Below are 27,834 nucleotides of genomic sequence, written 5' to 3' on the forward strand. Positions count from 1 at the left end.
GCTTCTGGATGCAAGACAGTGTAGGAGAGCACAGAGCATGAGGATGCTGCTGGTGTCTCTGTTTGGGTTATGATAAAAGGACCGCTGACTCTCCCCAGCTGAGTCTCAACCCTGGAAAGCGGTGGTACTGAGAAGCCAGCCATTGACCCGTGAATACACACACACACACATATATACACACACATACACACCCCACAGACTTCGGAATCACTGAATCACTCTGAATCTCTGTTTCCTCATCTGGGGCCCAACAGTAAAAGGGAGAGTGGAATATCTCCCCAAATAGCTGGGTTAAGGGTCCCTCTCATGACCTGTGGTTCCGTCCCCTGTCCCTAGGCCTTGTATGGACACACACAGGCTGTCACATGCCTGGCAGCATCGGTAACCTTCAGCCTCCTGGTGAGTGGCTCCCAAGACTGCACGTGTATCCTGTGGGACCTGGACCACCTCACCCATGTAGCCTGCCTGCCCACCCACAGGGAGAGCATATCTGCCGTTGCCATCAGCGATGTGTCGGTGAGGCCCCTCTTTCTCAAATGTCTGTGTCCTCAACATGTCCATGATTCTGCATGGTGGCATGGTGGCCAGTGCCCCGAGAGGAAACCCAGGGGCAAAGACCACCGCAGAGTGTTGAGAGACCCCAAATGTGTGGAGCATTCTCTACACAGGCAGAGTAGAGCCATCAACAGGTCTCAGTTTGGGTCTTGGTTTTATTTTTTTGCTTCTTTATTTTTTTCCCTCAGGGGCTGGGGTAGCGGGAGGTGTCTGTTCTAACACAGGCATCAGGGAGTTGGGGCAGGAAGTTGGCTTTGGTGAGAGGTCTTCTGGGTTGACTGACTAATTCAGCTAGCTGACTGCAAATCTGTGTTGACTCAGCAGGTGCCTCTGGTCTCCAAGGCAGGAAGTGCCTCTGCTTGTCCCTCCATGCTGGCTACCAAAGATAAGCCTGTCAGGAACATGTGTGTGTGTGTGTGTGTGTGTGTGTGAGATAGACTAATATATATATATATCAGTGTATACATATATCAGTGAGATATCTATCTATCTATCTATCTCAGTGTGGAGCTTCTTCTACACTGGAATCCCCATCATAGGGTATGGGGTTTTCTGAGGATGCAGAGACTCTGCATCTGCTAATAGAAAAACCTAGGGGCCTGGAGCCTGGATTGACTGAGCAGGGGTATCATAGTGGGAGGAAGAGATGATGAAGGAGCCTCCTGGTGCTAACTTTGGCTGAGAGTGGTGATCCAGATAGGCTTGAATCCAGGATGAATGTTAGATGGGCAAATGGATGATGGTGGATGGATGATGGATGGATGGATGGATGGATGGTGGGTGAGTGGATGAATGGGTGCATGTACTGGGGAAACCACCAAGCCCTGATCTGGGAGAAAATAAATTCATAAGGAATTATGTCCCCAGACCTCAGAGAAGACTGATATCAGGACAACAACTTGTTTAACTCAACTTGTCCTGGAGCTGGTTGAGTTCACTGAGTGCCTGCTGGGCCCCGCACTGGGTGCTTGGCAGAGATGTATCAGACATGGTCCCCGGCCTCAGGCAGACTCCACCAAACAATTCAGGAAGGGACATGATGGAGCCCAGCCCAGAGGGCTGCAGAGGGGCATGGAGCTCCCTACATCCCTTCTGTGGTCAGGGAAAGGTTCAAAGGCATGGCCCCAGATGGCTCTTGGGGTCCTTGATGGGTCCTTGGTGACAGTGACCACTACTCTATTGGGCACAAAATAGACAAGGACTTGAGAAGAAAACACTCTGGACATAAACATTTCGGAAGATGCAATGGGCAGATTTCTCCTCAGAAATTCCCCCTGGAGTGGGTGGGGGGAACCTTGCCCAATTTTATGAGCCACATGCAGTCATTCAAACCTCTGTACCCTGCCCTCCACCAGGTGTCATCCAAAGCTGCTTCATGGGGACAGGGCTGGCCAGCCAGGTGTAGACCCCGTGTCCAGGCCAGGGGTGGTGTCCAGGCTGGGTCTTCTATGCCAGTCAGTACACTGCCAGGGAGAGGGCTGTGGGAGGAGCCCAAAGGGTGAGCCAGTCGGTCTGTGCTGGGGAAAGCAGTATCCAAACACTTGATTGCAGTATGAAGAGAACCAGAAATGTACAGTTGTGTGAAAACACAGCAGACCTATGAGTCTGCTGGGAAGAAGTGGGTGTCTTAGGAGGTCTGGGAGTACCTTGGTTAGTCCTCAGAAGATGACAGGTTGAGGGTGCTTGGGCGGACAAACCGAGTGGCTGGGCAGATGGGTAGGCAATGACTCCCGCCTGAAGTGAAGCCCACTCTCACTGCTGCAGGGCACCATCGTCTCCTGTGCGGGAGCCCACTTGTCCCTGTGGAATGTCAACGGACAACCCTTGGCCAGCATTACCACAGCCTGGGGCCCAGAAGGAGCCATAACCTGCTGCTGCGTGATGGAGGGGCCGGCATGGTACACCAGCCATGTCATCATCACAGGGAGTCAGGATGGCATGGTCCGGGTAGGTGTGTCTTGGGCAGAATGAGGGCATGGTACAAGAAATGTGTTCATCTCCATTCTACCCACTTCCTCTAAGGGTCAAATCTGCAGGCTGCATTTAAGACCATCCCAGACCACGTCCCCACACAGCAAGTGAGGGCAAAGGCAAGGCTCTTTCCAGGCAAAAAGTAAATAAATGAAATTATATAATACATAAAATTATATAAAATTTTATACATACATATACTCATACAATGAAATAAATACTTATTGTCACAAGGTATAAAAGCTGAATGGTCAAATGCATAAGAACATATACCATTACTGAAAAGAGACATTTGGGCCATCCATTCATCCATCCATCCATCCACTAATCCATCCACCCATCCAGCTATTTATCTCTCTACCTACTCATCCATCCATTCACTATTCCATTCATTCATCCATCCTTTCATTCTTCCATCCATCCTCCCACCTACCCATCCACCCACTTACATGTCCCTCCGACTATCCATCCATCTATCCACCTAACATTCATTGAACTCTGGCTCTGTACCAAGTTCATACAAGCCATAGGGGACACAGAGATTAATAATAAACAGGCCCTTGTCCTCAGGATGCTCACATTCTAGAAGAGAAGACAAACAGAAAATACATGTATGTGGTTCATGCTATGACTGGGATAATCAAAGAGTGCCATGGATCCTCTGAGGAGGGCCATGGACAGAGAGATCATCAAGAAACCAAGAAGACAACGAAGGAGAAATACTGGGGTGGGAGGTGTAGCACAGGAAGAACAAAATACAGGTAATTTTTCCGAGACTGACAGGAAGGAGAAGGAATGAGTAAGATAAGGAATATTTAAGAGCCCTACTCAAGAAACTGTCACTTGAAATCCACAGTTTATGAGAGGAAATGTCAATTGAATGCCACCAGGTATTCAAGAAAATGCCCTTTGAATTCTGCACGCGTTTGTGAAAGCTCACTGTGTGTGCCAGCACGGCTAAAACTCAGCCCTGTCCTCCCGGAGCCTCCACGCCCAAAGTCTCAGAATAATCATGGAGGTGATGCTTCAGGAAGCAGAATGAGTAGCGTGGTGGGCGTCCAAGGGGAGCATGGATTTATTTCCAGCAGAGACAGGCGGCATTTCAGCGGAGCCCTGAGGATGAGGGGAGGTCTGGGCATATGGAGAAGGCCATGCAGGCTGGTGCACCAGCGTGCGTGGACAGGAGAGTTGACTGAGGAGAACCCCCTGAGAAATCTCCTTACAGGGCCCCATCCGTCGGCTGGGAGGGCCAGGGTCGCTGCAGAGAGCAGGGTGTCCTGGGTTGGCCAAAACATGAGGCAACGAAAGTCCGGGCTGGGTGGGTCGTGGTCGGCCCTGTGGGTCAGGCAGAGGAGGCTGGGCGGCTGAGCAGCAGCTGCCTTGCCTTCGTGGGGCCCCCAGAGCGTGAGCGTGAGTCTTCCAGGGGCTCAGCCCGCGTCCACGCAGCGCAGTAACTGAGCTCGCGGGACGGCTTGGCACTGGCTAGACCCGGCGTGGCGCTCACAGCAGCATGTGAGTGGAGGCTGCTCGTTGTCCTGTGGGGACAGAAAGTCCAGGCTCCGCAAGTGAGACGCCATCTGTGCTCAGCCTGAGGGCGCCCACTGCAGGCCTGGGACCAAGGACCAGACACAGAGGGCAGGAGGCCCTGCTGCTGCGTGGTGAGGGAGGCTTCCAGGGATGGTGGCAGACAGACAGGAGGGCACTAGCTAAGTAAAATGATAGCAGGCTGGCTGCTGAGTCTCGTCCCTGTAGGTAAGGGGTTGGGGAGACGCCCCATGACCCAGAGGTGGGGAGGGAACTCGTCCAGTCTGCAGCTGTGCTCGGCCAAACCTCCACGCAGGGAAGCTGAAGCCTAAGCAGGCTTTTCTCCTGGGAATATGGCAACATCAAAAGTGAGAGGGGGCCGTGCCCCGCTTCCCTCAGGGTCCCCCAGGTGTGGAGGAGTGGATGGGCCCCAAGCCTGCAGACAGGTTCACTGCCCCTGCCCATGGCGTGTTCTCTGTTCTGGACAGATCTGGAAGACCGAGGAGGTGAAGATGTCTGTTGCCGGGCAGGCAGCGCCAGAGGAGCCCTGGGCTCCACCTCCAAGCCCCAGAGGTAACTGCTGTGCTTGTGATGCCTGTGGGGTGCCCTTGGCTTGCTCAGCCCTCCCTCCCCTCTTCTCTCCTTGGCCCAAGGGCTGCAGCTCCATCCAGGCCTGCAGAACCCAGGGAAGACATTGAGTCTCTTGGGATGTTGCCAAGTTTGCAGGTGAGGAGCACAGTTTCCTGAGAGCTGCTGGTGGAGCGCGAAGCGGTGTTTCGAAGCCTCCCTGAGTACCAGACTCATGCTGCAGGGATCAGCGAGCTCTGGGATGCTTCTCGGGCGTGTGAACAGTGGTGATGGTGGTTGTGGGCTCCAGAGCCCCAGGAGGGGGACACACCCAGCAGGTCTTGGTTTGATGCTCTCCATCTTCCTGGGTGACGCTTAAATGCCAAACTCCCCAGCCCAGGACTTGGATCCAGCTGGCTGTTGGCTTGGACTGCCAGGCTGCAGACAGGAGCAGGGACGGCTTTGCTGTGTCCCGGGGAGAGGAAGTGGTTCCATAGGCCCCAGTCTGCCCTGCTCATCCTGACTCAACCCCCCTACTCTCCATGGCAAGTTCCTCAAAGTGGGTCTGAGGGTCATCTGCATCAGCATCGCCCAGGAGGCTCATGGAACATTGAGATCCGGGACCTGTTCTCAGCCCAACCTCAGGGAAAAGGTTGGAGATGGTTAGAGTTCCCATGTCTAACAAGTCCCCAGGTGAGTGGTGGTGTCGCTGAAGTAAGAGAACCACCGTCCTGCAGCAGAGCCCTCTTTGGTTGTGGCAGCTGGGCCTGAAGCAAGAAAATCTGTTCTCCCTTCTGCCATCATGGCCTCTGGCACCAGCACCACCATGGCCACCGTCGCAGAGCTGTGAGGGAGAGAGCTGACCGTGAGCAGTGTCCACTGTGCACGCTTCCCGTGCGTTCTCTTATTTCTCACGGCAACCCCACGAGGAAGATACTGCGGTGACACCTGTGTGAGAAATAAGGAAACTGAGGCAAGGAGCAGTCCAGCAACTTGCCCAAAGTGACCCAGAAGCGCATTACTACTATCGTTCTCATTTCTGCCGCCAGAGTAGACACGCCCACTGCCAGAATGAGCTCAGCCGCCGGCACCAGACCGTTCCCTCCAGGATGAGCGCAGGCACACACCTCACCACCAAGGCCATCACCTCCTCTTCTCACCTCCCCGGGGCCCCGCCATCACCTCCTCCAGTGCAGCCAAGCTTTCTCAGTTCTGTCTTCGTCAAAGGTTCTGGCCCAGAACTGAGACATCCTTCTTCGTGCCCACGATTCAAGAAAGCATGTTACCATGATGTGAGAACTCTCCTGTCATCATGAGTCCTTCTGGTTTGCTCTGCATTTCAGGACCCATGACCGTCCACTAGAGAGAATTTTCCAGATTGTGGAGGGTTGCTTTCTAAAGGGAGTAGCCATTTTTAGTTAGTTCATTTCTGAAATGTGCTCCACACGTCCTTGATTCATTTAGTCACCGATTCATGGATTCTTTATTCACATAGTAGGGGCATTTGCTCAGCCCCTACTAGGTCCTAAGATCTACATGGGAATCCCTTCCTTCAAGATAACACCGTCTGGAAGCCCTTGTCAACAGTCTGGGCCGACCAGAGTGGTGACCCTACAAGAATCTACAACCACTGTGGATCCAGTTCACTGGTCCTAAGATCTCTAGGGTCCTTTGGGACCACAAGGAATCAGCCCATCTTAGTGTAAAAAGAGACGCGTGAGGATTGCGTGCATTCTAAGGAACTCACAGCATTTCTTTGGAGAACAGGGGCCAAACTCTCTCCCCTGCCTCCACCCACTCAGAGAGCAAGTACGGGGTTCTTATCCTCTGCCTGTTCATGAAGACATTCTGTGGCACACCTGCTTGAGAGCACACCACTTCAGTCTTGGGCTCAGCTGCCCACTTCTGAAGCTTCCAAGCTCCCATAAGCTATAGGTATTAGCTCAGCCCATGGTTGATAAGTGGATGTCTGAGCAGGAATGCTGGTTGCGTGGGTGGGTGGATGAATGGAGGGACAGATAGACAAAGGGCACCTCAGAGCCATTCCGTTGGTTCTGGAAGTGCCAGTGGATTCACGGGTTTCTACTCAGGGTGGACAAGGTTGTGCTCATTGGGAATGGGGTCTCGTGAAATGAGAAGCAAGATGAAAATCAGGAAACAAGGCTCTAGACCCAGCTGTGTCTCCAGCAACTTCTTAGGCCCTCAGTTTCACCCTCTGTCAATAGAGGTACTTCCTGTACATCCTAACTTGTAGGAAGCAGATGACAGAAAGATAATAGACATAGTCCAAGATCTGCTCAACAAAATGTGGTTCATTATTATCATTTTCTTGGACTACTAAGAGACTTCTCCCCTAACACACCAGCTGATGACATTAGGGGACTTACAGGATGGTGTCAGGTAGACAGGAGCCCCAGGCCCACATCCTTCCCACGCTGTTTGTCCTGACCTGCCTGAGGTCACAACTGTCAAGTAGAATTAACTGCCAGGGTTGCAGTTACAGTTCAAGGGAAGATTTGGATGAAATGACTCAAGGGCACAGACATATTCATAAAAATCAGGCTGGGTCACCGCTTAGAGTTAGCAAATCCATGTGCAGATTTACAAGCCTAAGCCACTGGAGGGCTTGTTGTTCTCGTAATATTGCTTATAACTGTTTTGTTGGAAGGGGACCAGTACTGGGCCTGACACACAGATATTTGCGCGTCTCTTGGTGTGTCTATTACTGCATTCCTCAAATACCTTAAGGGGCAGGAAAGGAGTTCTTTGAGGGTATTGAGGATATTAAGGTTACTGCATTTGTGTGCAGATGTAATCTGATTTCTGCCTGGAATTCATTTATTTGTCATTTGCAGCAAGGACCAACCCAGTTGAGTCCAATTTATTTTAGGAATCGCTCCATAGATTTGGGCTCAATCTGGTACATAAAAAATGCTTGGGAAAAGCTTGGTTTTTGGATTTTTACACAAAATGCACAGAGCTGCCTGCCACCCTGGGACAGCTGGGGCAGCTGCACCACTCCTGCCCTGACTCCAACCAAGTGACTTTACAGAGACAGACCCAGCTGACGTCGCTCCACCTCACCCTCCAAGGAGGAATTACTGTCTGTCCCCAAATACAGTCATTAAAATGACTGAAGTAACAATCATTGAGTTATATTTTTTGAAAAAACGTTCTCTGCATTTAATTATTGGTTGTGGCGTGAGAGGATTTAGATAAGTTGATAATGCCGACTTTATGTAATTTATTTTTACTAGGCAATTATGGGCTGCATTACATTCCTGGCAGCAAGGTATTGTGGGGCATCTTATTAAGCATAAAGCCAGTAAACACTGATGAACAATTTTGCTGAACTAGGCATGCAATTTAGAAAGCAATAATACACAAATCCAATTTGGTACACAATGGATACCGCAGCACGTCAGCACATGTAACTATCACAGCCTGCAAATTAAATTGGGACGGCCCTTTTTGCAACAGCACAGACCAAGATTAAATATATTTTCCCCCTCAATTTAACAAGTTGCTGACCACAAATATAAATATATGTGTATGTGTTTGTGGCCCTCCGTGTAGATGTACACAGGCACGCGTGTGAAAACGGTTGGGTTTTCTAACTCCCCTCACACACTCCTCACAGGTCACAGGTGGGAGAAGAATCTTGCCCTCTGCAGAGAGCTGGATGTCAGCGTTGCTTTGACAGGGAAGCCCAGCAAGACCAGCTCTGCGGTGACAGCTCTGGCTGTGTCCAGGTAACGACGGGCTGGCTGCTCCCGGCCTCCAGCAGAGGGCGCTGTGCCACCCCCTAGGAAAGCCCTGGCTGTTATGCTTAGGCCTCCCCGGCCCCGGGAGGTGGCCTCACTATAGGGACCCAGGGACCCAGAGGGGCCCAGCATATACAGCATACAGGCGAGGCGGCCGTATAGGGCCCTAGGAAGTGGTTTTTGACACACATATTCTTGCTCTTTCTCTCTCTCACTCTCTTGAATATCTATGAATTCATAAAGAAATCCAGGAGGTAAAAGTATATTGTTTTGTGATTTTATCCTAAAGAGGGACTTTTTTCCTGAGGTCCACTGCCGATTGTTAACATTTGGTATAATGATTATCCTACATTACAGAAATTGCCTTTCAAGGGCTCTAAGCCAATGTGGAATAGACAAGTGTCAGATACTACGTTTGGCTACACTGTTTTATTCTTCACAGGTACCTGGTGGCGGTGCTTACTGTCATAAGCCCATTCTACTCACTAGGAGTGTAGCCTCGGGGGGCCAGACCTTCAGGAGCCACTGTCCTTCTTCCCTCCCGGCCCTGGAGGGGGCCATTTGGGGTCCGTGGTGGTGTGAATGCCAGGCTGAGGCGGGGTGGCCCAGGCTGGAGTCTGTGGGTAGGGACAGAAGGCCCTGAGCCCTAATTCTTTGCTGGAGAACTTGTCCTTCCTTCTGCCCACCAGCCGGGCTGCGTATCAGCTCGAGGGACAAGTTCAGGGCCTCGCCGTGCTCCCTGGAGCCCTGCTCTCTGGGAGCGTCCCCTCAGTGCTTTGGGAGCCACAAGCCTCCTAGTTCAAAGCTGCCCCCGGTTCAAAAGACTCTCCGGTGGGCCAGCTCCCCCCGCTTCAGGTGGAGGCCAGGTACAGGCTCCTGGGGTCGTGGACTGAAGCCCCGCGTTATAATGCCACGCACGCAGGCTGGGGTAAGCAGGATGCACAGGCTTGCTCTAACACGCGTGTCTGTTCTTTCTCTTCCCAAGAAACCAGACCAAACTCCTGGTCGGCGATGAGAAGGGGAGAATATTCTGCTGGTCCGCAGAGGGTTAGGAGGCGAGAGCTGGTGGAGGCGCTGGCATGGCCGCCGTGTGCCCTGAGGGGCAGCAACACCAAGCAGAAGTCGCAGACTCAGTGCCGGGGCGCCAAGGAAACCCCCAGCCTCCCTTCCGAAAGGTCCCCAAGGATGTGGCCGCTGGCCACTAGAGCTACACAACCTGAACTTTGACCTTGGATTGCACAAGGATGCGCTTCTACAAAACAGATACACGCGCCCATCGGGGCCAGTGAGCAGCTCACTGGAAAGCGTGGCTCGAGGGTGCCAACCGGCGCACGAAATGACACATGACTCACCTTTCACAGGGCTTACTGCACTGAAAAAACACCGGGCCGCTTACTGGAAACTAATGGGAAAGACTGTATTGTTGTTATTTTATTAAAACAACTATTTTCCAAGCACAAGAGGGCTCTTGAGTTTAAAATTTCCACCCTTTCCCACTGAGGTAATTGTAGCTCCACACTTAGAAAGGCAGAAAGGCCTCAGGGACGCACAGCCCACTTTCAGAGTGTTTCTCATCCCCTCCATCTCCCTCGGTGGAATCTGGCTCCTCCCGTGGTCTTGCTTGCTGTGCGGGGTACCTTAGAGAGCGTCAGGAGCAGGGACCCACACTCGAGGCCCAGCGGCCGCGGCTGCGCTCAGACCACGGACGCAATGGCTGCCCACCACAGGCGTAGGCCAGTCAGCTGGGAGGACACACCCTGCCTGAGGTGCCTGCTCCCACTCTGCACCCCACAAGCAGGTGGTGGGTCCCAGCTGGGCTCGGTCTTGGCAGGTTTTTCCAGGGACCTGTCCGTACAAGGTCAAGGGCCCCAGTCCACATGCTGGTTTTGAGTTGCAGCTCATCTTGGGAGAATCTGGACTGCCATGTGACTTTGGTTCTCCATCTGAAAATACATGGCAGGTGGCTAGTTAGCCCCTCTGAGGAATTCCAGTACCTTAAGGTTCAGGCATTGGATACTGAAGGCATCACCCTCATTCTCACGTCTTCTCTTCACCCTCAGCCTCTGGAAGCCTTGAAAGGAAATTCACCTGCCTCTTCAATGAAATCCAGCTAAGGTGGGCGTACAGAGATTTGGGGTGGCAACACTCCTTAGCTTTAACTCCCTCCCTGAGATTTTCCTTCTAGAGAATACCAATCTTTCCCATATTTCTCCAAGCCCTACAGAGGCCCTGTTGGGTGGCCCATCCCAATTTAGCTCAGGCCTGGGGATAGCAAATAAATGGACTCAGTGTCTTATGGCCCAGGTCATCTGGTCTCCAGGGGGGCAGTGAGTCAATGTAAAGATAAATATTAAGGAAGTAGAGGCGGTATGAACTATGTCAAAAATCGTGAGTGAGTGAGAGATAGTTAGGAAATAGTAATCAATCTTTCAACTTCGAGGTCTTTGCAAAGGGAAAGATAGAGGAGGAGACTTGTCTCAGGTCCCAAGCACTCCTCCCTGGGTGAGAAGGGCAGGTGTCTGACCCTGGGGCCAAGGATCATGTCACCTCCTGCATTGTCTGCATGTGCTGTTAGCAGACAGCCCATTTTCAATCCCCTAGTCAGTCTGGGGCTGCACCAGAGGACCATAAATTGAAAAGCAGAGCACACCCCTCCCCAGGAAGGCCAACAAGCCGGGTCGTAAATATCAGGAGCCTGCTGTCATGTTTCAAAACGCAACTCACAGCATTCACCCAGAGCTGAAAGGTCTGCTGGCCTAAAGGCTCTCTTGGGCTCATTCGTTCGACAAACATTGCCTGAGCACCGCCTTTTGGTTCCCCATATCACAGGAAAAATGGGGTGGGGGGATGGAGATGGGTCTTGCTGGGGTCTTGGGGCTAAGATGTTTGTGCAAACAAATGTGACCTGAGGTGGAAGCGAGACCTCTCGTGCCCTAGGGAACGTCATTCTGGCTGTAGTCATTAGCTAGGGCTGCCGTAACAAAGTACCACAGGCCGGGGGGTGGGAGGGGCGGTTTACACAACAGAAGTTTTCTCAAAGTTCTGGAGGCCAGAAGTCTGAGAGGAACATGTCTGCAGAGTTGGTTTATTCCGAGTCCTCCCTCCTTGGCTCACAGATGATCGCCTTCTCCCTGTGTCTTCACGTGGTTTTCCCTTTGTACCTGTTTATGTCCAAATTTCCTCTTCTTCAAAGAACATAAGTCATATTGGATTACGGCTTATCTATATGACCTCATTTTACCTTGATTACCTCTTTAAAGATGTTATCTCCACATATGGTTAATTCTGAGGTCCTGGGGATGAGGACTTGGATTTGGGGGAACACACAGTTCAGCCCATGACACTGGCTGGAGGAGGTGGCCCTGGAGCAAGACGTGGAAGGGCAGGTGGGTCTTGGCCTTGTGGAGGTGGAGAGCAGCGTTTTATAGGAACAGGAGACAGCATGGGCGAAGGAACAGGGTGCGTCGGGCCGGCGGCAGAAAGACGAGCAGGCGAAGATAGAAGGCAAGGTGGAGGCTGGAGGGAGGGGCGGCCGCTGCTCCGGGGCTGCGAGGCTGCAGGCAGGGGCTGGGGCAGGGCGAGCGGGAGTGAGGAGGCAGAGACGGACCCCCCCCCCCCACCACCACCACAGAGAGCTGCATCCCAGTGCCCAGCTCACGGGGGCGCTCCGCAAGCGCTGCTTCCGTCCGTGCACGTGCGGATGAGTGACTGAGCCATGGCGGCGGGCATTTCAGAGTTGGTGGTTCTGGGAGTGAAAAAAACAGTTCCGAGTGACGGCAGGTCCAGGTGGCGGCCCCTTCACGGGCGGGGTGAAGCAACAGGGAGCGAGGACCCGGCACGTGGTTGGGGACGGTGCCAGCATCCTGGGGTGAAAAGGTCGATGCCCTCCACAGAGCTGGCAGCCGTGGAGCATCCGTGGGAGCAGGAGAGGCTGCGGGCAGAACGAGCCCCGAGGAGGCGGCAGAGAAGGAGCCGGGGAGGCAGGCTCACCGTCAGGGCGCTGTGTCAGGGAAGGTTCGGGGGACTAGCTGGTGGCAGCTCTTTCCTAGTGGCACTAAACGGAGAGCCTACATTCCACCAAGCCCAGCTCCCTGTTACCTAGAGGAGGGAAGCTCGGTGCACAGATCCAGAGGGGAGCAGGGACACCCCGACCCTCGCTGCAGACCTGGCCCCCTGTGGGCTCCAGCGGGGTCAGAAGCAGAGTCTGCTGGGGTAACAAACAGAGTGGCCCCGGGATGGGGGCAGGGAGAGAAGCCCCAGGCATGGCGGGGGTCCAGGGTCCAAAGGTCCTCGGCAACCTGGGTGACAGGAGACTCCTACTGTCCTCAGTATTCCAGAAGTCAGCCAGCCTGGGGTCCCTGACAGTTGTCAGTGATGGAGGGAAGTCCAGGACAGAGGCCCGAGGAGTGGGGAGGGAGAGCGGGCTGGGCACCAGGGCCCCCAACAGAGGGGCAAGCAGGGCAGAGGCCAGGCACACCGGCCAACTGGGCTGAAGTGCGAGGGCCACGCAGATGCAGGCCTGCCAGCACCCCAAATCCAGCAGGCACAAGGGGCCCCCAGAGCGGGAGCTGTGCCAAGCTGTGCCGCCACCTCTCCGTATCTGGAGACCAGAATCTGAGGACGGGCACGCACAGTGAAGGTCACAGATAAGAGCTGCGCCCGGGCGCCAGGCAGCCTGAGCCCCGTTCCCAGTGTCCCCACTTCCTGCCAACTTCAACCTCAGTTTCTGTATCTGGAAAATCAGATTCCAGTGTCTACACGATGGCTTGTCGTGCGATTGAAATCCTACCTGTTTATTTGATGGAGGGATAAAGCAAACGACAGACCGCCAGTCCCCGACATGATGTAATCTTTCAACACATCACTTGTTCATTCACTTACCAGTATCTTTTCTTGCTGAGCCAGGCCTTGTGCCAGGGCCCTGGGGACAGAGAGCCATTCTGCCCTTCCCCGGGGAGTCCCCTGCCCAGGCTGGGCAGAGGACAGAGACAACATGACAGGAAGCACGCTCGCTCTCACTCTGAGAGGTTTATCAGGCTGAAGCCAAGTGCTCACACAGGAATGGCATTTCTTCGGGAACATCCTGGAAGGCAAGTCCGACTCTCAGGCTCTGGGGCTCAGTTAGAGCAGAAGCCACAGTCTTCCTGTTAAAAAAAAAAAATCGCTTGGATGATGCTGATGTGGGCTGCAGAGTCCCCACTTGGAGGAGATATTCTGGAGTAGACAGAGACAGGACGGGGTGAGGATGGAGGCGTTTGCCGTCTGCTACCCACCCACCAAGAACAGGTGGCTTGTGAGGGGCCTCTGGGGTCAGGGACTCCCGTATTCTACTCACATTCACCAGCTCAGCCTGAGACAGCAGCCATGCCCAGCTCTCACCCAGCTGAGCCTTCTTAATAACTTCTTAATAACTGTGACAACTTCCTAATAACTCCCATGACAACTTCTTAATAACTGTGAGGCCAGCCCCCAGCGCACCTCCACAAGCAATGCTGTAGCCACTGCTCCCGCCCTGGGAAAGCCTCAACTCTGTCACCATTCCCAATAAAAGCTGCTCTCCGAGCCATTCATCATGGCAACACTCCACATCCTCTGAGAGGCAGGGAAGAGGACCCAGTGCAACCGACATCCCTCTAATTGCAGAGAGGAAAGCAGGGCTTTCCAGTGGGGCTGTGAAAGCACCAGGTCAGGATGTGCACCCGAGTCCACCCTCAGGGAGATGGTTCTACATACTGTGGCCCCCTAGGAAGGCTTAGGACGTACCCACCTCACCATCTCGACAGGCCTGGGCTCACCTGGACATACTTGCAAGGAAAAAGTATTCGTTGTTTATTAGAAGTTCACATGTAACTGGGCGTCTTGTATTTGTATTTGTTAAGTCTGGTCACCCTGCTCCCTGGACCCCTTAGAGGCCGGGAAGGATGGTGCCCTGCCCAAGGGCCCAACCCAACCTGCTGGTACTCGGTGTGTGATGGGTGAATCCCTCCTCCTGAGCAGACTGAAATTCAACAGTGGAAGCAGGTGGACGGCTCACATGGGGCTCTTCGTGCCACCAACTGAGTTTCCAGGGCCTCTGGGTCCCTCTGGCCCTCACTTCTGGGGGATAGAGCCTCCTGCCCCATGCTGACCCTCTGCTCTCATTCCTTTGTGCCCTGGTCTCCAAGGAGAGCAGCCCAGGGCTCTGGAAGCCACTTGTGACAGCAACTGCCTCCCCCAAGCCCAGCCAGCAGCCAGAAGCCAACTGCTGAGAACCCAGTCCTGGGACCTCCAGAGGACTTGGAGATTGGATTTGACCACATTAACATGCAGCCAAGAAGGGCACATTTGGGCAGGAAAAGACTCTTCATATGAAAATCCTGATGAAATTTGTTTAGCATAAAATCAAATCTCTTAAACCAAAATCAGTTTTGCTTCAGCAAGTTCTTGGGTACACATCACATGTCCCGATTGGACGGTGTGTGTGTTTGTGTGTGTGTGTGTGTGTGTGTGTGTTTGTGTGTGTGTGTGTGTGTGTGTGTGTGTTGCTTCCATTGCCCTCTTGCGGGCTGCCGCCTGCAGCACCTTCACAGCTTCTTAGTAAGTAGAAGGATTCTCCCAATTGTCTCCTTCCTCCAAATCTCTGAAAGCTCAGGGAATACTGTGTTGCCCTGGCTGAGATCTCTGCCCCTAAACTGGTTAATACAGACACACCCCTTGAGCAAGACCCTTTACCGCCATTTGCCAGGAGTGCGTCATTAGAGAAACACAACAGCGCAATGACTTGGAAGTGGTCCGTGCCCCCAGTGTGACTGGTGCTCAGTGAAGCTGAGAGGCACAAGTATGGGGTGCAAGCAGCAGGGCCAGTGGTGGGGGGCCTCACGGGGCTGGAAGCGACCCTCACAGAGAAGCTGCAGCGGCGGAGTCCATGGGGATCAGACCTTGAGGGCACGAGACGCTCCCTGGGCAACTTCCTAAAATAACTGAGGGGTCCCATGTGGATGGCCCGCCACTGTGCAATGGGGAACACAGCCCGTGAAAGCGGGGCATTCCCGCTCCTCTTGAACAACAGGCTGAAGAAGCCTGGGGACCTTGGGGTCCCGTGGTACAAGCGTGAGCATCACCCTCACCGGTGTGGGGGGCCCTGGCTCTTCAGAAGCCTGCAATGACCGGGGGATTGGCCAGTTGTGCATCCGGCCCCTTTAGTCCTCAGCGCAGCCAATAGTGATACCCCCAGCAGCCTAGGGAAGAGGGCACCCAACCTCCCAGTCTCCATACTGGTGACCTCTGAAGCTTTGAGACCATAGCAAGGTTACACACTGGTGGCTTGGGGGACCAGGTGGAGCCTGTAGGTGCCTTCAGTTTGAGTCATGCAGTGCTAAGCGTTATTTTGAGTTTAAACGCCTTGAAGAGGCTGGTTTAGCCTTTGCAGTTTGCAACAGACCCTTCCTCTTCCTATTGCTTTGTTTTTGCAGGCTGCTTCTGGTAGTCACATTATTAGACTGGCCCCAGAACCTGTTTTACTTTACCACCACTGGGCCGGCACTTGGGGGTAGATTCACGGCGTGGGAAATGTACAGACACCCCGTCTCACTGCACGCAGGGCAAAAGAGCGCCCCACGCTCTCCCACAGAGCCCAGCGCCTTGGAGGCACTCAGCGGTTTGTAAGAATTTCCAAACAATTCACTGGGGTGACATCCTCTGCCAGGCACTCTCCAATTCATTCCGTATTTATTCATAATTATTTATCAAGCTCCTACGCTCCTCAGTGCCAGGGTACGATGTTGAGCGAGACGGATAAGGTCCCCGCCCTCAGGGACTTTACAGTCCATTCAGGGAGGCAGACAAGGACAAAATTGAGAAGATCACAGCTGGTGAGGAAGGCTGTGGAGGAGCGCCGTCCTGTGAGATGGGACATCAGGGGACTCAGGGGGCGGAGCGGTGAGGGACATCCTCCAGGGACCTGGGAGCTGAAGGGTAAAGGATCCAGATCCTGTCTGCATGTAATCCTCACATCTCACAGTTAGGGAAACTGAGGCTCAGGAAGCTGAGTGCCCCGTCCCAGCTGAAGCGTCCTCTATGGGAATGAGTCTATCTCACACCCACCCACCCCCATCCTCCCACCCGCCCCCTGCAGGAGATCCTTGTCGGGGAACCTCCAACAGCACTGAGCCCTGCCAGCTCTCCCCAGCCTCCTTTCCTTGGCGCTAGGATGCGGCCACCCTGTACCTCCCCTGTCCTTCCAGGACACATCGTGGCTGTCTCTCTCCTGTGCTCTTGCTGCCCTCACACAGGCCACCTGGGAAGCACTTTTCTATTTGCTGTCTGCCTCCCCCTGGGCAGTCCTATCACCAAGACAGGGGCCCCTGACTGCTTCCTCTGAGCGCCAGTGCAAAGCCCAGGTCCTGCTGCAGGCGAGCAGGGACCCAACGCGCCAAGCGGCCCACAGCTGTACTCTTCCCTGGTCCCTTTTACTCCATGCTGCCTCTATCCCAGCCCAATGCTCTGGAATGAAATTTCCCATTTTCCAGCCAACCTCCAAGCATCTGTGAGGTCCTCAAGGTCAGAGATAATGTCCTATTTATTTATCTCTATACTGCCCACGGGCCCAGGAGGGCTGCTCCCACGTGGGTGCTCCATAAATATGGGAATGAATGAATGAATGAGTGAATGGATGAATGAATGAATGATGAATGGAAAGGAGCTCTCAAAAGTTCTGCAAACATGTTTTCTCAGTGTCTTGCCAAGGGCATGATAAACGGAGCATTGAGCACCACTGCAGCTGGGAGGGCGGGAGCTGAGCTCGGGCAGGAGAACCGCCTCCGCCTGGGCACCAGCAGACGCTTGGCCTCGAGCTAAAAGAGCGAGGGTTGGAGATGGGAAAACAGAGGCTAAAAGGGAATGAGAGCTACAAAGAGAAAGAGTGGGCAATGTGATGGGAGCAGGGGCTGCCGACTGGCCACTTGCATGGGGCCCCTCTCGGGACAGGGCCTGGGCAGGGGGCAGGAGGCCTGGTCAACAGCTAAACACAGCTGGACCTTCCCAAGATTGGCAGGCTCAGTGCAGCTGCCATCAGCCAGGGACACTGAGCCCTGGTCAAGATGTGGCTTTGGAGTAAGACAGACTGGGGCCCATAGCCCAGCTCTGCCCAAGCCCGGCTGAGGAACTCGAGGAACCTTGCACAACTCTCTGAGCCTCAGTTTCCAAATGTGTAAAATGTCCATAGTCACACCCAATCCTGGCGGAGGGTTAAAATGCATAATATACAGCAGTAATTAATACAGCATTGTAAATCAACCATACTTCAATAAAAAAAAGTTGTGATAAAATGCTTAATGTACAATGAATGCATTCCCTGAGCCAATTTCCTGGCATAGCTGGTAAGGGGCAAGGCTGGCCTCAGAGTCTGCTTGTCAACCAACCTAGAGCCATGGGTTGCCCTCTCCATGGCCCTTCCAAGCTGGAGCTGGCCTGCTCTCCTGGCCTTCCATCCACTCACTCATTCACTATATACTGAATACTTGTCTTGAATCCATTACTGTGTGTCTGGTGCTGTCAAGGCACACTGAGATGGACCAGTGACTCCTAAAAACCGCAGCCTGCAAGGAGCTTGCCTTCTACTTTGGGACACAAACAATAGTCATGTAAGAAAAATACCAGTTAAATAAGGTACCTCTCTAAGGAGAAAAAAAACCAACAACAACCACCAAGTGAGGAAGGGGCCAGGGAGTATGGGAAGAGAAACATGAGCCAGGGTGACCAGCCTCCCCAATAAGATGCCATCTGAGAGCTGCAGCAGCAGGGGAGTGAGCATTGGATATCGGTGGGAGACGGTGGGGGGAGGATATTCCAGCACACGGATGAGCACGGGCACATCCCTGGAAAAGAAGCGTGCTGCTCTGAGAAACAGCAAGGAGGTGACTGTGATTTGGGGCAGAGTGATGGAGAGTGTCAGGGACAGGGTCAGAGTGGAGATGAAGGGAGGGTCATAGGAGCCTGTCACCCTGGGGCCAGGGGCTTTCAGGCTGCCTCTGCTCTGGAGAGTGGAGGGCAGCCTCTAAAAAAATGGCCACAGAAGGTACCAGTCTGGCCAGGTGTGACCAGGTGATGCTGGCCTCACATCACCCACATCCTGGGAAGGTACCGCCTGCCTTTGCCCTACGAGGCAGAGTGCCCGCCCCCTGCTCCCAGTGGCCCACTTCTGGCCTTTCCTTCCGGTCCCAGCGGCCCCGGCATCTCACATTCCTGGCAGCTGTGCCTTGGAGTCTAGGCACAGGGTTGTGCACATTAACCAACTGGGAGGCCCACATCAAGCCTCCTCCCCGCACTTGGCTGAGGCCAGGCCCCCGGCAGGGACCAGTCCTGTCTGCTCCAGAACACGCATCCTCGGCCGGGGAGAAATTCCAGCTGCCAGACTCCAGGCCGAGCCCAGGGCCGCGCACGGGGATCGCTGTGAAAAATAACAGAGATGGTGAGCTTGGCCATTTCCTGTACAACACATAATTAGGTTAGATAAGAAACTAGCTGTGTCTAAGTGCTATAAATGTCTATATTAAGCTATTTTGAAAGTGCTGAGCACTTTGACATTTGAGAGTTCAGAGTAATTGAGGTATTGAAATAAAATTGCTTCTGTTATTTAAAAGGTCATTATCGTCTTCAGCTAGATATATGAGGACTATTTTCCACTCTAGTGAGCCGTTCTCCCTGGCACAATTAGTATCGCTTGAGCAGAGGCCGCTGGGGGACTCCCATCCGCAGCCCCCGCTAGAGGCCCGAGATAGCTGTTAAGACACATGGAGCATGAGGAAAGCAAAGGAAAGCCTCTGTCACCCAGAATCGCCACCGGCCCAGGGAGCGCCGTCACCGTCGACTCAGCACCTACTCTGTACTGGTCTCTGCATGGATGCTTTCTGTGCAATTTTGTCTCATCCTCACAAAAGGGCCTCAAGGATGCCCTTAGTGTCAGAACATTGCAGGTGAAGACTTGAGGCCATCTGAAGGGAAGGGACAGAATGGTGGGCCGGGCAGGAGGCTAGCACTGTCCCCCATTCACTGAGCACTTAGCATGCTCTGGGAGGCTGCTAGCCCTTTCCTGTCCTGGCTTCTTTAAGCCTCATAACCATCTCAGGATGAACCATCTCCATTTCACAGATGAGAAAACTGAGACTTGGAGAGGTTAAGAAACGAAACAGCAAGAAAGTGGCTGGAAAATGCTTCAAGACTCAAGAATTTTAGGAATGTTGGACTTCCCTGGTGGTCCAGTGGTTAGGACTCCACGCTTCCACTGCCGGGGGTACAGGTTCGATCCCCGGTCGGGGAAGCTCTGCATGCTGTGTGGTGCGGCCAGAAAGAAAAAAAAAATAATGTCACCCAGTGCCTAACCCTTCTACACTCCAGCCCCCCACGGCTCAGACGTGTCCTGACCCTCCTTCTGTCATGTCCTTCCCCTCCCCCAGCCTGTTGGACCACGTGCCTTTAAGGTTCCTCTCAAAGAACAGAAATAAGAGTGGCCCCAGCTGAACTAGTTACATGGATGGATTCAGACCAACAGTTCCTGGGGTGGAGACTCTGCTGAATGAGGGTGCTGGCCTATGGGGAGCATGCCACAGGCCCGAGACCTTCACCAGGCCCCTGAGTCTGTCTGTCCTCATCAGTCACATGGTGTTCCTGAGAGGATCCAAATTAGGTAGAGACATCAAACTATGCTCAGCAAACATGACTATTAGAATGTTCCACTATAAAAAACAAAGATGGGAGCTTTTCTCCAATTCTCACTCAAGACACTTCACTCCCTTCCCTCAACTGTTAATGTAAATAAATAGAATGTTCTTAACTACAAATTAGATATCTAAGTTAGTACTAAATTATATCCTTGGTTATCGTTGATTGAATATATCACAATTTCTAAATGTCTCTCAAAGAGATCCTTGACTTCCAAAAGCATCTTCATCTCAATAGCAGGGGACTCACTGCTCTAGGGAATGGATAAATGGCAATAAGTCAGCACTTACAGGGCACTCCCTCTGTGTGAAGCCCTGTCCTGAGCAATGGTGATCAGCCTCTTAAAAAAATGCATCCTTTGAAAGCATGGTCTCAAACAGATACTTGTACACTCAAATTCATAGCAGCATCTTTCACAGTAGCCCAAAGGTGGAGATAACCCAAGTGTCCATCGATGGATGAATGGATAAACAAACTGATCTATACATAATACGGACTATTATTCAGCCTTAAAAAGGAAGGAAATTCTGACATATGCCATGATATGGATGAACCTTGAGGACATCGTGATGAGTGAAGTAAGCCAGTCACAATATCCTGGACTCTCCAAATCGCCAGCATCACTACTCTTGCACTTTGAGGCCATTATTAAGTACAATAAGGGTTACTTGAACACAAGCACAGCGATACTGATATTGCAACAGTTGATCTGATAACCGAGACGGCTACTAAGTGACTTACAGGCAGGATACTCTGGACAAAAGGATGATTCACATCCTGGGTGGGACAGAGCAGGACGGAGTGATATTTTATCACACTACTCAGAACAGCCTGCAATTTCAAACTTATGAATTGTTTATTTCTGGAATTTTCCATTCAGTATTTCTGGACCGCTGTTGACCACGGGTAACTGAAACTGCAGAAAGTAAAACTGTGGATAAGAGGGGGGATGGGATGATTGTAATCCATTTAACGTTTGCCTTACTTGGGTTCATTAAAAGTTCTGTTTTTCTCTGTTGCAAGATTTTTATGAGCTGCAGAGTCCCACTGAATTACTCAGAGGAAAACTGAGCCAGGCTGGACGTTACAAGCGGCAGGGCAGGCGGTGACGTGGCGTCACTGGGGTATGAGAGGCAACTTAACAGGGACAAGGAACAGGAGAAGGCCGAGTGGGCAGGGGGTATAGGGAAGCAGCAGGAGATACCCCTTCTTCTGCTAAGTAGCAGGGAAGGGCTAGAGTGGTTGGAAATTAGACCAACCCCTGGGCTTTCCTCAGACAGGGTACTAAAAAAAATATGTGTTGAATTTGGGGGAGAAACACAATACACCAGGAACACCCTTTGTAAAAATGTAAGCAACTTAACAAACATGAGCTACTCTCACAACCTTGCTCCAGAGCTGGGATTTCATCTGGGGAAATAAAATATTGCTGAAGCTTCTATCCATTAGCCTGAAACTGTCTCATATGGAGGCCAGGTATCTTCCTAGGAGGTGGAGGACTTTTCCCCCAGGCCCAAGACGTCAGCTGTGGTCTTCTGATGGCGGTAGTTTCAGAGGCTGCTGGAGGGTCCTGAGACTGCCTCCTGGTCCATCCTGGTCCAGGGCTTCTCTGGGAAAATACACCAGCTCCTTCTGGTCCCACAGAAGAGGCACCTCTGCAGGTCCCCGAGGTGGTAGACACCCCAGGATTCCCGTCAAGCGTCCTCCCTCCCCACGCTGGGCCTGACCACAGCCAGAGGGTGCTGGCAGCCACTGTGGCCTTGTCACCCCCCCAGACAAGTGTGTTATTTCAGGCTGTTCTTTGACGGAAATTAGCAGAGGGGGCTGCCAACAGGATAAATATAGCAGTGCCTTTTTGCTGAGTTGTAGAAGCTCTGGATGATGTGGTCTGAGGCACAGCATCTGGCTGCCTTTAGGGAGGAACAAAATTTATAGGCAAAAAAATCCATTCCACATGGGTTGTTTTTTAGTTTTCAAAGAGCCTCCCCAGTCCTTGGCTGTTGATACCCTTTCTAAGTACTGAGAAGCAGGTGGGTACCAGGCTCTGTGACAGGCTGCAGGGACAGTGTGGTGACAAGGCACACAGGGGCCTGCCCTTAGTGGCATTATTTAATTGCTCTGCTCACCAAGGCACAGCAGTCTGAGGAAGTACAACCGGCAGCCAGAGACCCAACTCAGGGCTCAGGGAAGGTTCTGGAGAGCTTTCTCTGCATGAGGCCTGGCGTTCACACGGGTCAAATAAATACTAGCAGATGTTTTTATCCCCAGCTAAGGTGAGAACAAGCTGATGGGAGAGCCAGCCCGGGGTGGGGGTGGGGGGCTAGACCCTCCCAGCTCAGCATGTGCACGAGCACTCTCAGTCCTCGGCCTGCGGGGTGGCTCTTCCCTGGGGGGCAGCCGCCTCTCTGTACCCTCCACGTGCCTTTCCCTCCCCTGCTGTCATCCGAGGTGACTGTGAGCCCATCCCTGCCCTCTCTCCCAGAGAACGTATTCCACATGGGAAGATAGCTCTTTAAATCCTGTTGGCCCTGGCTTTTTTTTCACATGAAGACACCGCAGGTCGGAGGGCTCAGATGGCTTCTCAAAGACACACAGCAATTAAAAGGCAGGCCCGGGATTTGGACAAGATCTTCTGACTCTAAATCCTATACTCACGCTACTGAGTGAGAAAAGCCAGGATTCCAGCAAAAGAAAACAAACTGTGTGGGAAGAGAAAGAACGCCAGACACGGAACTCATCTGGAGACTCTGATCCTGACTCTGGCGCCCAAGTCAGAGAGATGGCTTGGACGTATTTGCTTGGTTCATAGCCTGCTTATGGCACACGACGCAAATGATGACTTTACTTGTAAATGGAATGAAGGGGCAGGGAGAGACGAAAAGAGAGAGATGATGATAAGAAGAGATAGAGAAAGATTTGGGCCAAGGTTGGATGGGGAAGGGCATGTGTGGACTTGTAGAGGAGAGGCAGAGAAGCTGACAGAGACGGAGAGGGGAGGGGAGGTCCCTGTGAAGAAGGAGAGATGGAGGCCGAAGGTCTTCAAGTTCTCAGCGATGGCCACCAGGTGGCACTGTCCACCCCGAGTAGCAGGGCTACGGTCCGGGGTTGGCCTCAGGGGGACGGAGGTGGGAGAAGAAGCCTGGGAGCGGCCACGGAAGGGGCAAGGAAACTGTCACCACCACAGCCGCGTCTGTTAACTCAGGAAGTCCCTAACCCGGAATGAATCCCTCACAACATCCCTTGACAGTCATATGCTGTCAACAGTCAAGCTGGCCATAAACAGAAGAGTTTGTAAATTAGCAAAAGTCTCTTTATTCACATATCCATAAACCATGTAGACAGTTGTTTGCATAAATTCCCGATCCGTCAAAATCAAGAGAACAAATCAGAGACAAAAGTAACCAGGCCACCAAGCCCCCTTCATCGGGGATGAGAGTGGGGAAGAATTCCTCAATTAGGGACTTGAAGGTGGAGAACTTCTCCCTGCAGAGTATCTTTTTGCTCTCTCTGCCATCCCTTGGGCATCCCAAATGATCCCTTTTATTGCAGTTTTTCCTCACTTCAGAATGGCCTCAGTTCCTCATGATAAAATAAGGTGATCTCAAGTGCTGGTTGTGAGGGAGAGCATGACGGGGTGGGACATTCATGATGGTGGTCAGGATGGGACATTGGCTTCTGAGAAGTGAGAAGGATGCTTGGGGGGGGTACGGCTGGTGGGTAGACATGGAGCTCGGGAGAGGGGTCCAGTTGGAGCCGTGGATGTGGGGTCCTCAGGCTGCAGCTAAAGAGTGGTCAGAGACACAGGTGTGCATGCAAAGAGAGAGAGAGGACGGCACCTTAGAGAAAGCCATCCCTGAAGGGCTGAGTGGAGGAGAGGTGATTACGGGGTGGCCTAGGGGGTGCAAATGGGTAAATCAGGGAAAGGACGCCTGTGTCAAATGCTAGAACACATGCTCCACAGTAGAGCCCGCGCTCAGCCACGATCCCTGAAGGCCTAGGGCAGAGCTGCATTCAGGGATGGGGATGAAGGCAGCCAGTGGAGGCTGAGAGGCGAGAGGGGCAGAGGAGGGAGCGTAGACTCCGGGTTATGGAGGGAAAGAGCAGGAGGAGATGGCGCGGGAGGTGGTCCACTCAGCCTGAGAAATGCCTGCCACTCTGGAGACCGAGGGAGCAGCTGAAGGTACAAAACAAGAGAGGGGATACCTAGTGAAGGAGACCACTGAAGAACCAGGAAACGGAATCCAGAAGACGTGGGAGGATGAGGAGGGGAGCGGAGCAAGACATTTTAAACGACTCCAAGTTGGCCACAGGCTGGGCCAGGTGCAGTCATGGGGCCCCCAACTGGGGTTCCCTGAGAACTGGGGATGCGCAGGGGGGCTGAGGAAGGACAGGGACGGGGGAGATCCTGAAAGGGGAGGCTGGGCAGCCCTGATCCTTAGCTAGGCCAAAGACCAGCCCTGCAGCAGGCCAGGGTGGAAACAGGTAGGCTTCCTGGAGACAGAGCTTGACGGTGGGCGTGGGGCTTATGGGTGGGCTTCATGGATGTCCCTGGGCCAGGAGTCACCGGCTCTGCCACCAACTAGCAGGTCCTTTTCCGTCTCCTTCGTTTCCCCAGCTGCAAAGGGACCAGCTTCATCATGATGCTCTGGGGGACCTGGCAGTTAGGACCGTGGCAGAGAGTCTCTAAAGGGTCCATCTTTAGTGGCTCGTGGACCCCTTTAGAAAACCGAAGAGAGCATCAGACTCTCAGATACGCAGTGCAAACTTCTGCATAAAAATCCCTGGGTGTTTGTGGATTCCCTAAGATCCGCCCGTATACCCAGGAACCTGAGGTTCTAATCATACTCATAAATAGGAAGCAATCACAGCCGATGCCCCACCAGCTAGAAACCTGTAATAAAGGGAAATAGAACACTAGCTCTTTCGGCAGCAGCCACGGCCCGCACACAGACCAGCTCCTAATGAGTCCTTCTCCTGTTTGCTGATGGAGGACACTTGTAATAGAGTTTAATGTGGAAGAACAAGGTGCATTTAACCAAAGCTGTAAACATCTCTAATTCTATTTAAAACTATAGGCTGCAGTACGTTAACATTTGACAATCGGACACTCAATCGGTGTGAAGTTGGTTGAGCTGTGTTTATTAGAAAGCAGGCACCAAGTCATCTTTTATCAATGACAACAGAAGCAGAAACCCTCCGTGGCCACCCTCCGCCCCGCCCTATGCATTAATTAAGAGTCTTCTCCAAATCTTCCACCCTGTGAAAAGACACTGATTGCTTTGGAAAAAATCCCCTGAGCAGGGCAGATGCGGCTCAGCACCGAAGCCTGTTAGGCTTGTGCATTTGGGGAATTGTTTGCCCCAGCAAAACAAATCTTTTTTAAAAATGTGAAATGAACAATTAATTCAGAATGAGCAGAGGTTTAACCTCTATTCTACTTGACCGCTGCAGAGTTCACACTGCTGAGCCCTTCCTCCTTTCAGAAACTCCCAGACACAGATTTCTCCGACCATCTCCGACTCCTCTGACAGCTTGCTCTGCTCTGGTCCCCGTCAGGCTCTTCGCCTGCTCTCCAGACCAGACCTGCGGGCAGGGGAGTGCCCACCGCTCAGGCCTGGTACCTTCCCTCCTGGCTGACCCGCCTCTCTCTGGAGGAGTTTGCTCACTGCCAGGGCTTCAGCTGTGACCTATATTCTGAGGACACCCCCATCCCCCCTGGGGTTCCAGATCTGCATTTCCCAACAGTTTACATCCTTGCTACTCAAAGTGTGCTCTGGGGACCAGAAGCATGGGCATCCCCTGGGAGCTTGTTAGAAACACAGACTCACAGGACTCACCCAGACTTCCTGAACCACGAGCCACAGTTTAACAAAGATCCAGGTGATTCATGCACATGTTAAAGCTTAGGGAGAACTAGTCTATCCTATCCATGTGGACACTTCCCGGAGCCCAAATTCAGCAGGTCCAGGCTGAAGGCAGATCCTTCCTCCAAAACATAAAGTTCTTCTTTGTTTTCCAACCCAGCGAATAGCTTCTGTCTGGTGTGTGGGGCGGGGGTGGGGTGTGTTATGCTGGGTTGGGGGAAAGGTCAACATCCCCAGCACGTGGCTGCCTCATCTTATAACAGGCTCCCTCCTGCCCAGGGATACTGGAAAGACAGCATGTTCTATGTGGAAGCCAGCCTAAACTTCAGGGCCAGCCAGCACAAAAAGGCTCCCTCCAACGTCCACATGACAGGGCTCGCCCTCTCAAGTCTCTACCCTGTGCCCTTCCCCTGTTGCCACCAGCATGGCTCAGTACTGCCAGGGTCCCTATTCCAAAACTGAGAGTCCCTCTCTTAGGAGAGCATCAGGCCTGAACCCTGATGGTCCCTCTCCGTGGAGAAGGGCATCTTCGGAGCCCTGTGAGGGCCCCACTGAGTGAGAAACAGACAGCGGCAGGAGCTCGTGGCTGCCAGTTCAGTTGCTGGACGTGATGGAAGTGGGCTCCTTGGGTGGTACCCTCAGTAAAATTCTTTGCTTCCTGGGCTGGGAAACAGCTTTGATGCATACTGTATTAGTCAGAATTCTCTCCACTGCAACTTGACTAGCTTGAGCAAAACCAGGATTTAGATAGTAGGAGAAGTGGGTAGTTTATTGAATCGAAAGAAGATCTAAAGGAAAAAGAAGAGTCTGGGGGAATCTTAGGGGCTGGGGGCTGGGATTCTGTGCTCGCAGGACCCCGTCCTCCCTGCTGCTTTCTCAGCATCTTCTTCATCCGCCAAGCCTTCTCTACTTGGCAGGAGACGTCGCTGTAGGTGGTTCTGATAGGCGGCATCCCAGCTTAGCTGCCCAAGGGAAAGATGCTTTCTTTTTCCTAAGAATTCTGATCAGACTAGACTGGGCCTCATGCACGCTTTGGCCCATTTTTTTGTGGCCTGGGGCATGAGTCCCATTCTTGGCCCAGCCTAGGTTGTAGTCATGCATATCAGGGGCTGAGTGATGAACGAGGCCATGAGCAGTCCCTAAAAGCATCAACTGGTTTAGTGTTCTTATCCCAAGTGAGTCTTTGGGCACATCAGTGTGTGGGATGATGACTATGAACTAAAAAATATGAAGAGCCCCATGTCACTTTCACACCAACAAATATGAGGGGGAGGGTTAGGCTTGGCTTTTTCTTCTATGCCCTGTGAGTTAACAGAGACATGATGATTTAACAAAGAGGTGATCTTAAAGAAATCCCAGCCCTGTCCTCCTACCGCAGCTGCTTTAGTTCAAGGCCTGGGGCTTTGACTTGGCAAGACAGGTGCATTCGGGGAATACCCCTTTCCCCCTCCTTTCCTCCTGTGAAGATTCTGCCATGCATGGCCTAGGCCAAAATGCACCGCCAAATCTGAGAGTATGTGCACTCTGCCTGCAAGTACCACTGCATTCCATTCTGAGCAATGGGCTCTTTGTTCTAACTTTATTTAAATGCACAGGCCATTTTCCATGTTGAAAACAGCTTGTCTGTAGTTGTTACCACAGATGCTTTATAGCAAAGCAAATTGAAGAACTTTTCCTAATTTCTATTTGAATGATGTGTATTCCTTTACTTATCTTTAGAAATGTCAATACAGACTTAGTGGTGTATTTGATAGAAAACAAATAAGTAGACCGATTTTTAAGTTTATTATGACAATAGTATCAAGGTTTATCATCCTAAACAAGTGTCAGGTGCAAATCATCCATTGCTCCCAGTTCTGAGCAGAGCTTGGACAGTTTGCTTCTAAAGAGAA

At 52.5% G+C, this 27,834-nt stretch overlaps 1 protein-coding gene across 1 annotated transcript in view; it reads left to right on the forward strand.

The window, feature by feature from the left end:
* WDFY4 (WDFY family member 4) overlaps positions 1–11,926 on the forward strand; it is a 260,133-nt gene extending 248,207 nt beyond the window's left edge. Inside the window, exons 57-61 of the mRNA XM_082407126.1 lie at positions 337–516; positions 2,320–2,502; positions 4,539–4,623; positions 8,258–8,369; positions 9,367–11,926. Coding sequence (XP_082263252.1) covers positions 337–516; positions 2,320–2,502; positions 4,539–4,623; positions 8,258–8,369; positions 9,367–9,433 — 627 coding nt within the window. The 3' untranslated portion in view covers positions 9,434–11,926. The remainder of the gene's footprint in view (positions 1–336; positions 517–2,319; positions 2,503–4,538; positions 4,624–8,257; positions 8,370–9,366) is intronic.
* The last annotated feature ends 15,908 nt before the right edge of the window (positions 11,927–27,834 follow it).

Source organism: Balaenoptera borealis (assembly GCF_965194805.1).
Source record: "Balaenoptera borealis genome assembly, chromosome: 10".
Taxonomy (NCBI): Eukaryota; Metazoa; Chordata; class Mammalia; order Artiodactyla; family Balaenopteridae; genus Balaenoptera; species Balaenoptera borealis.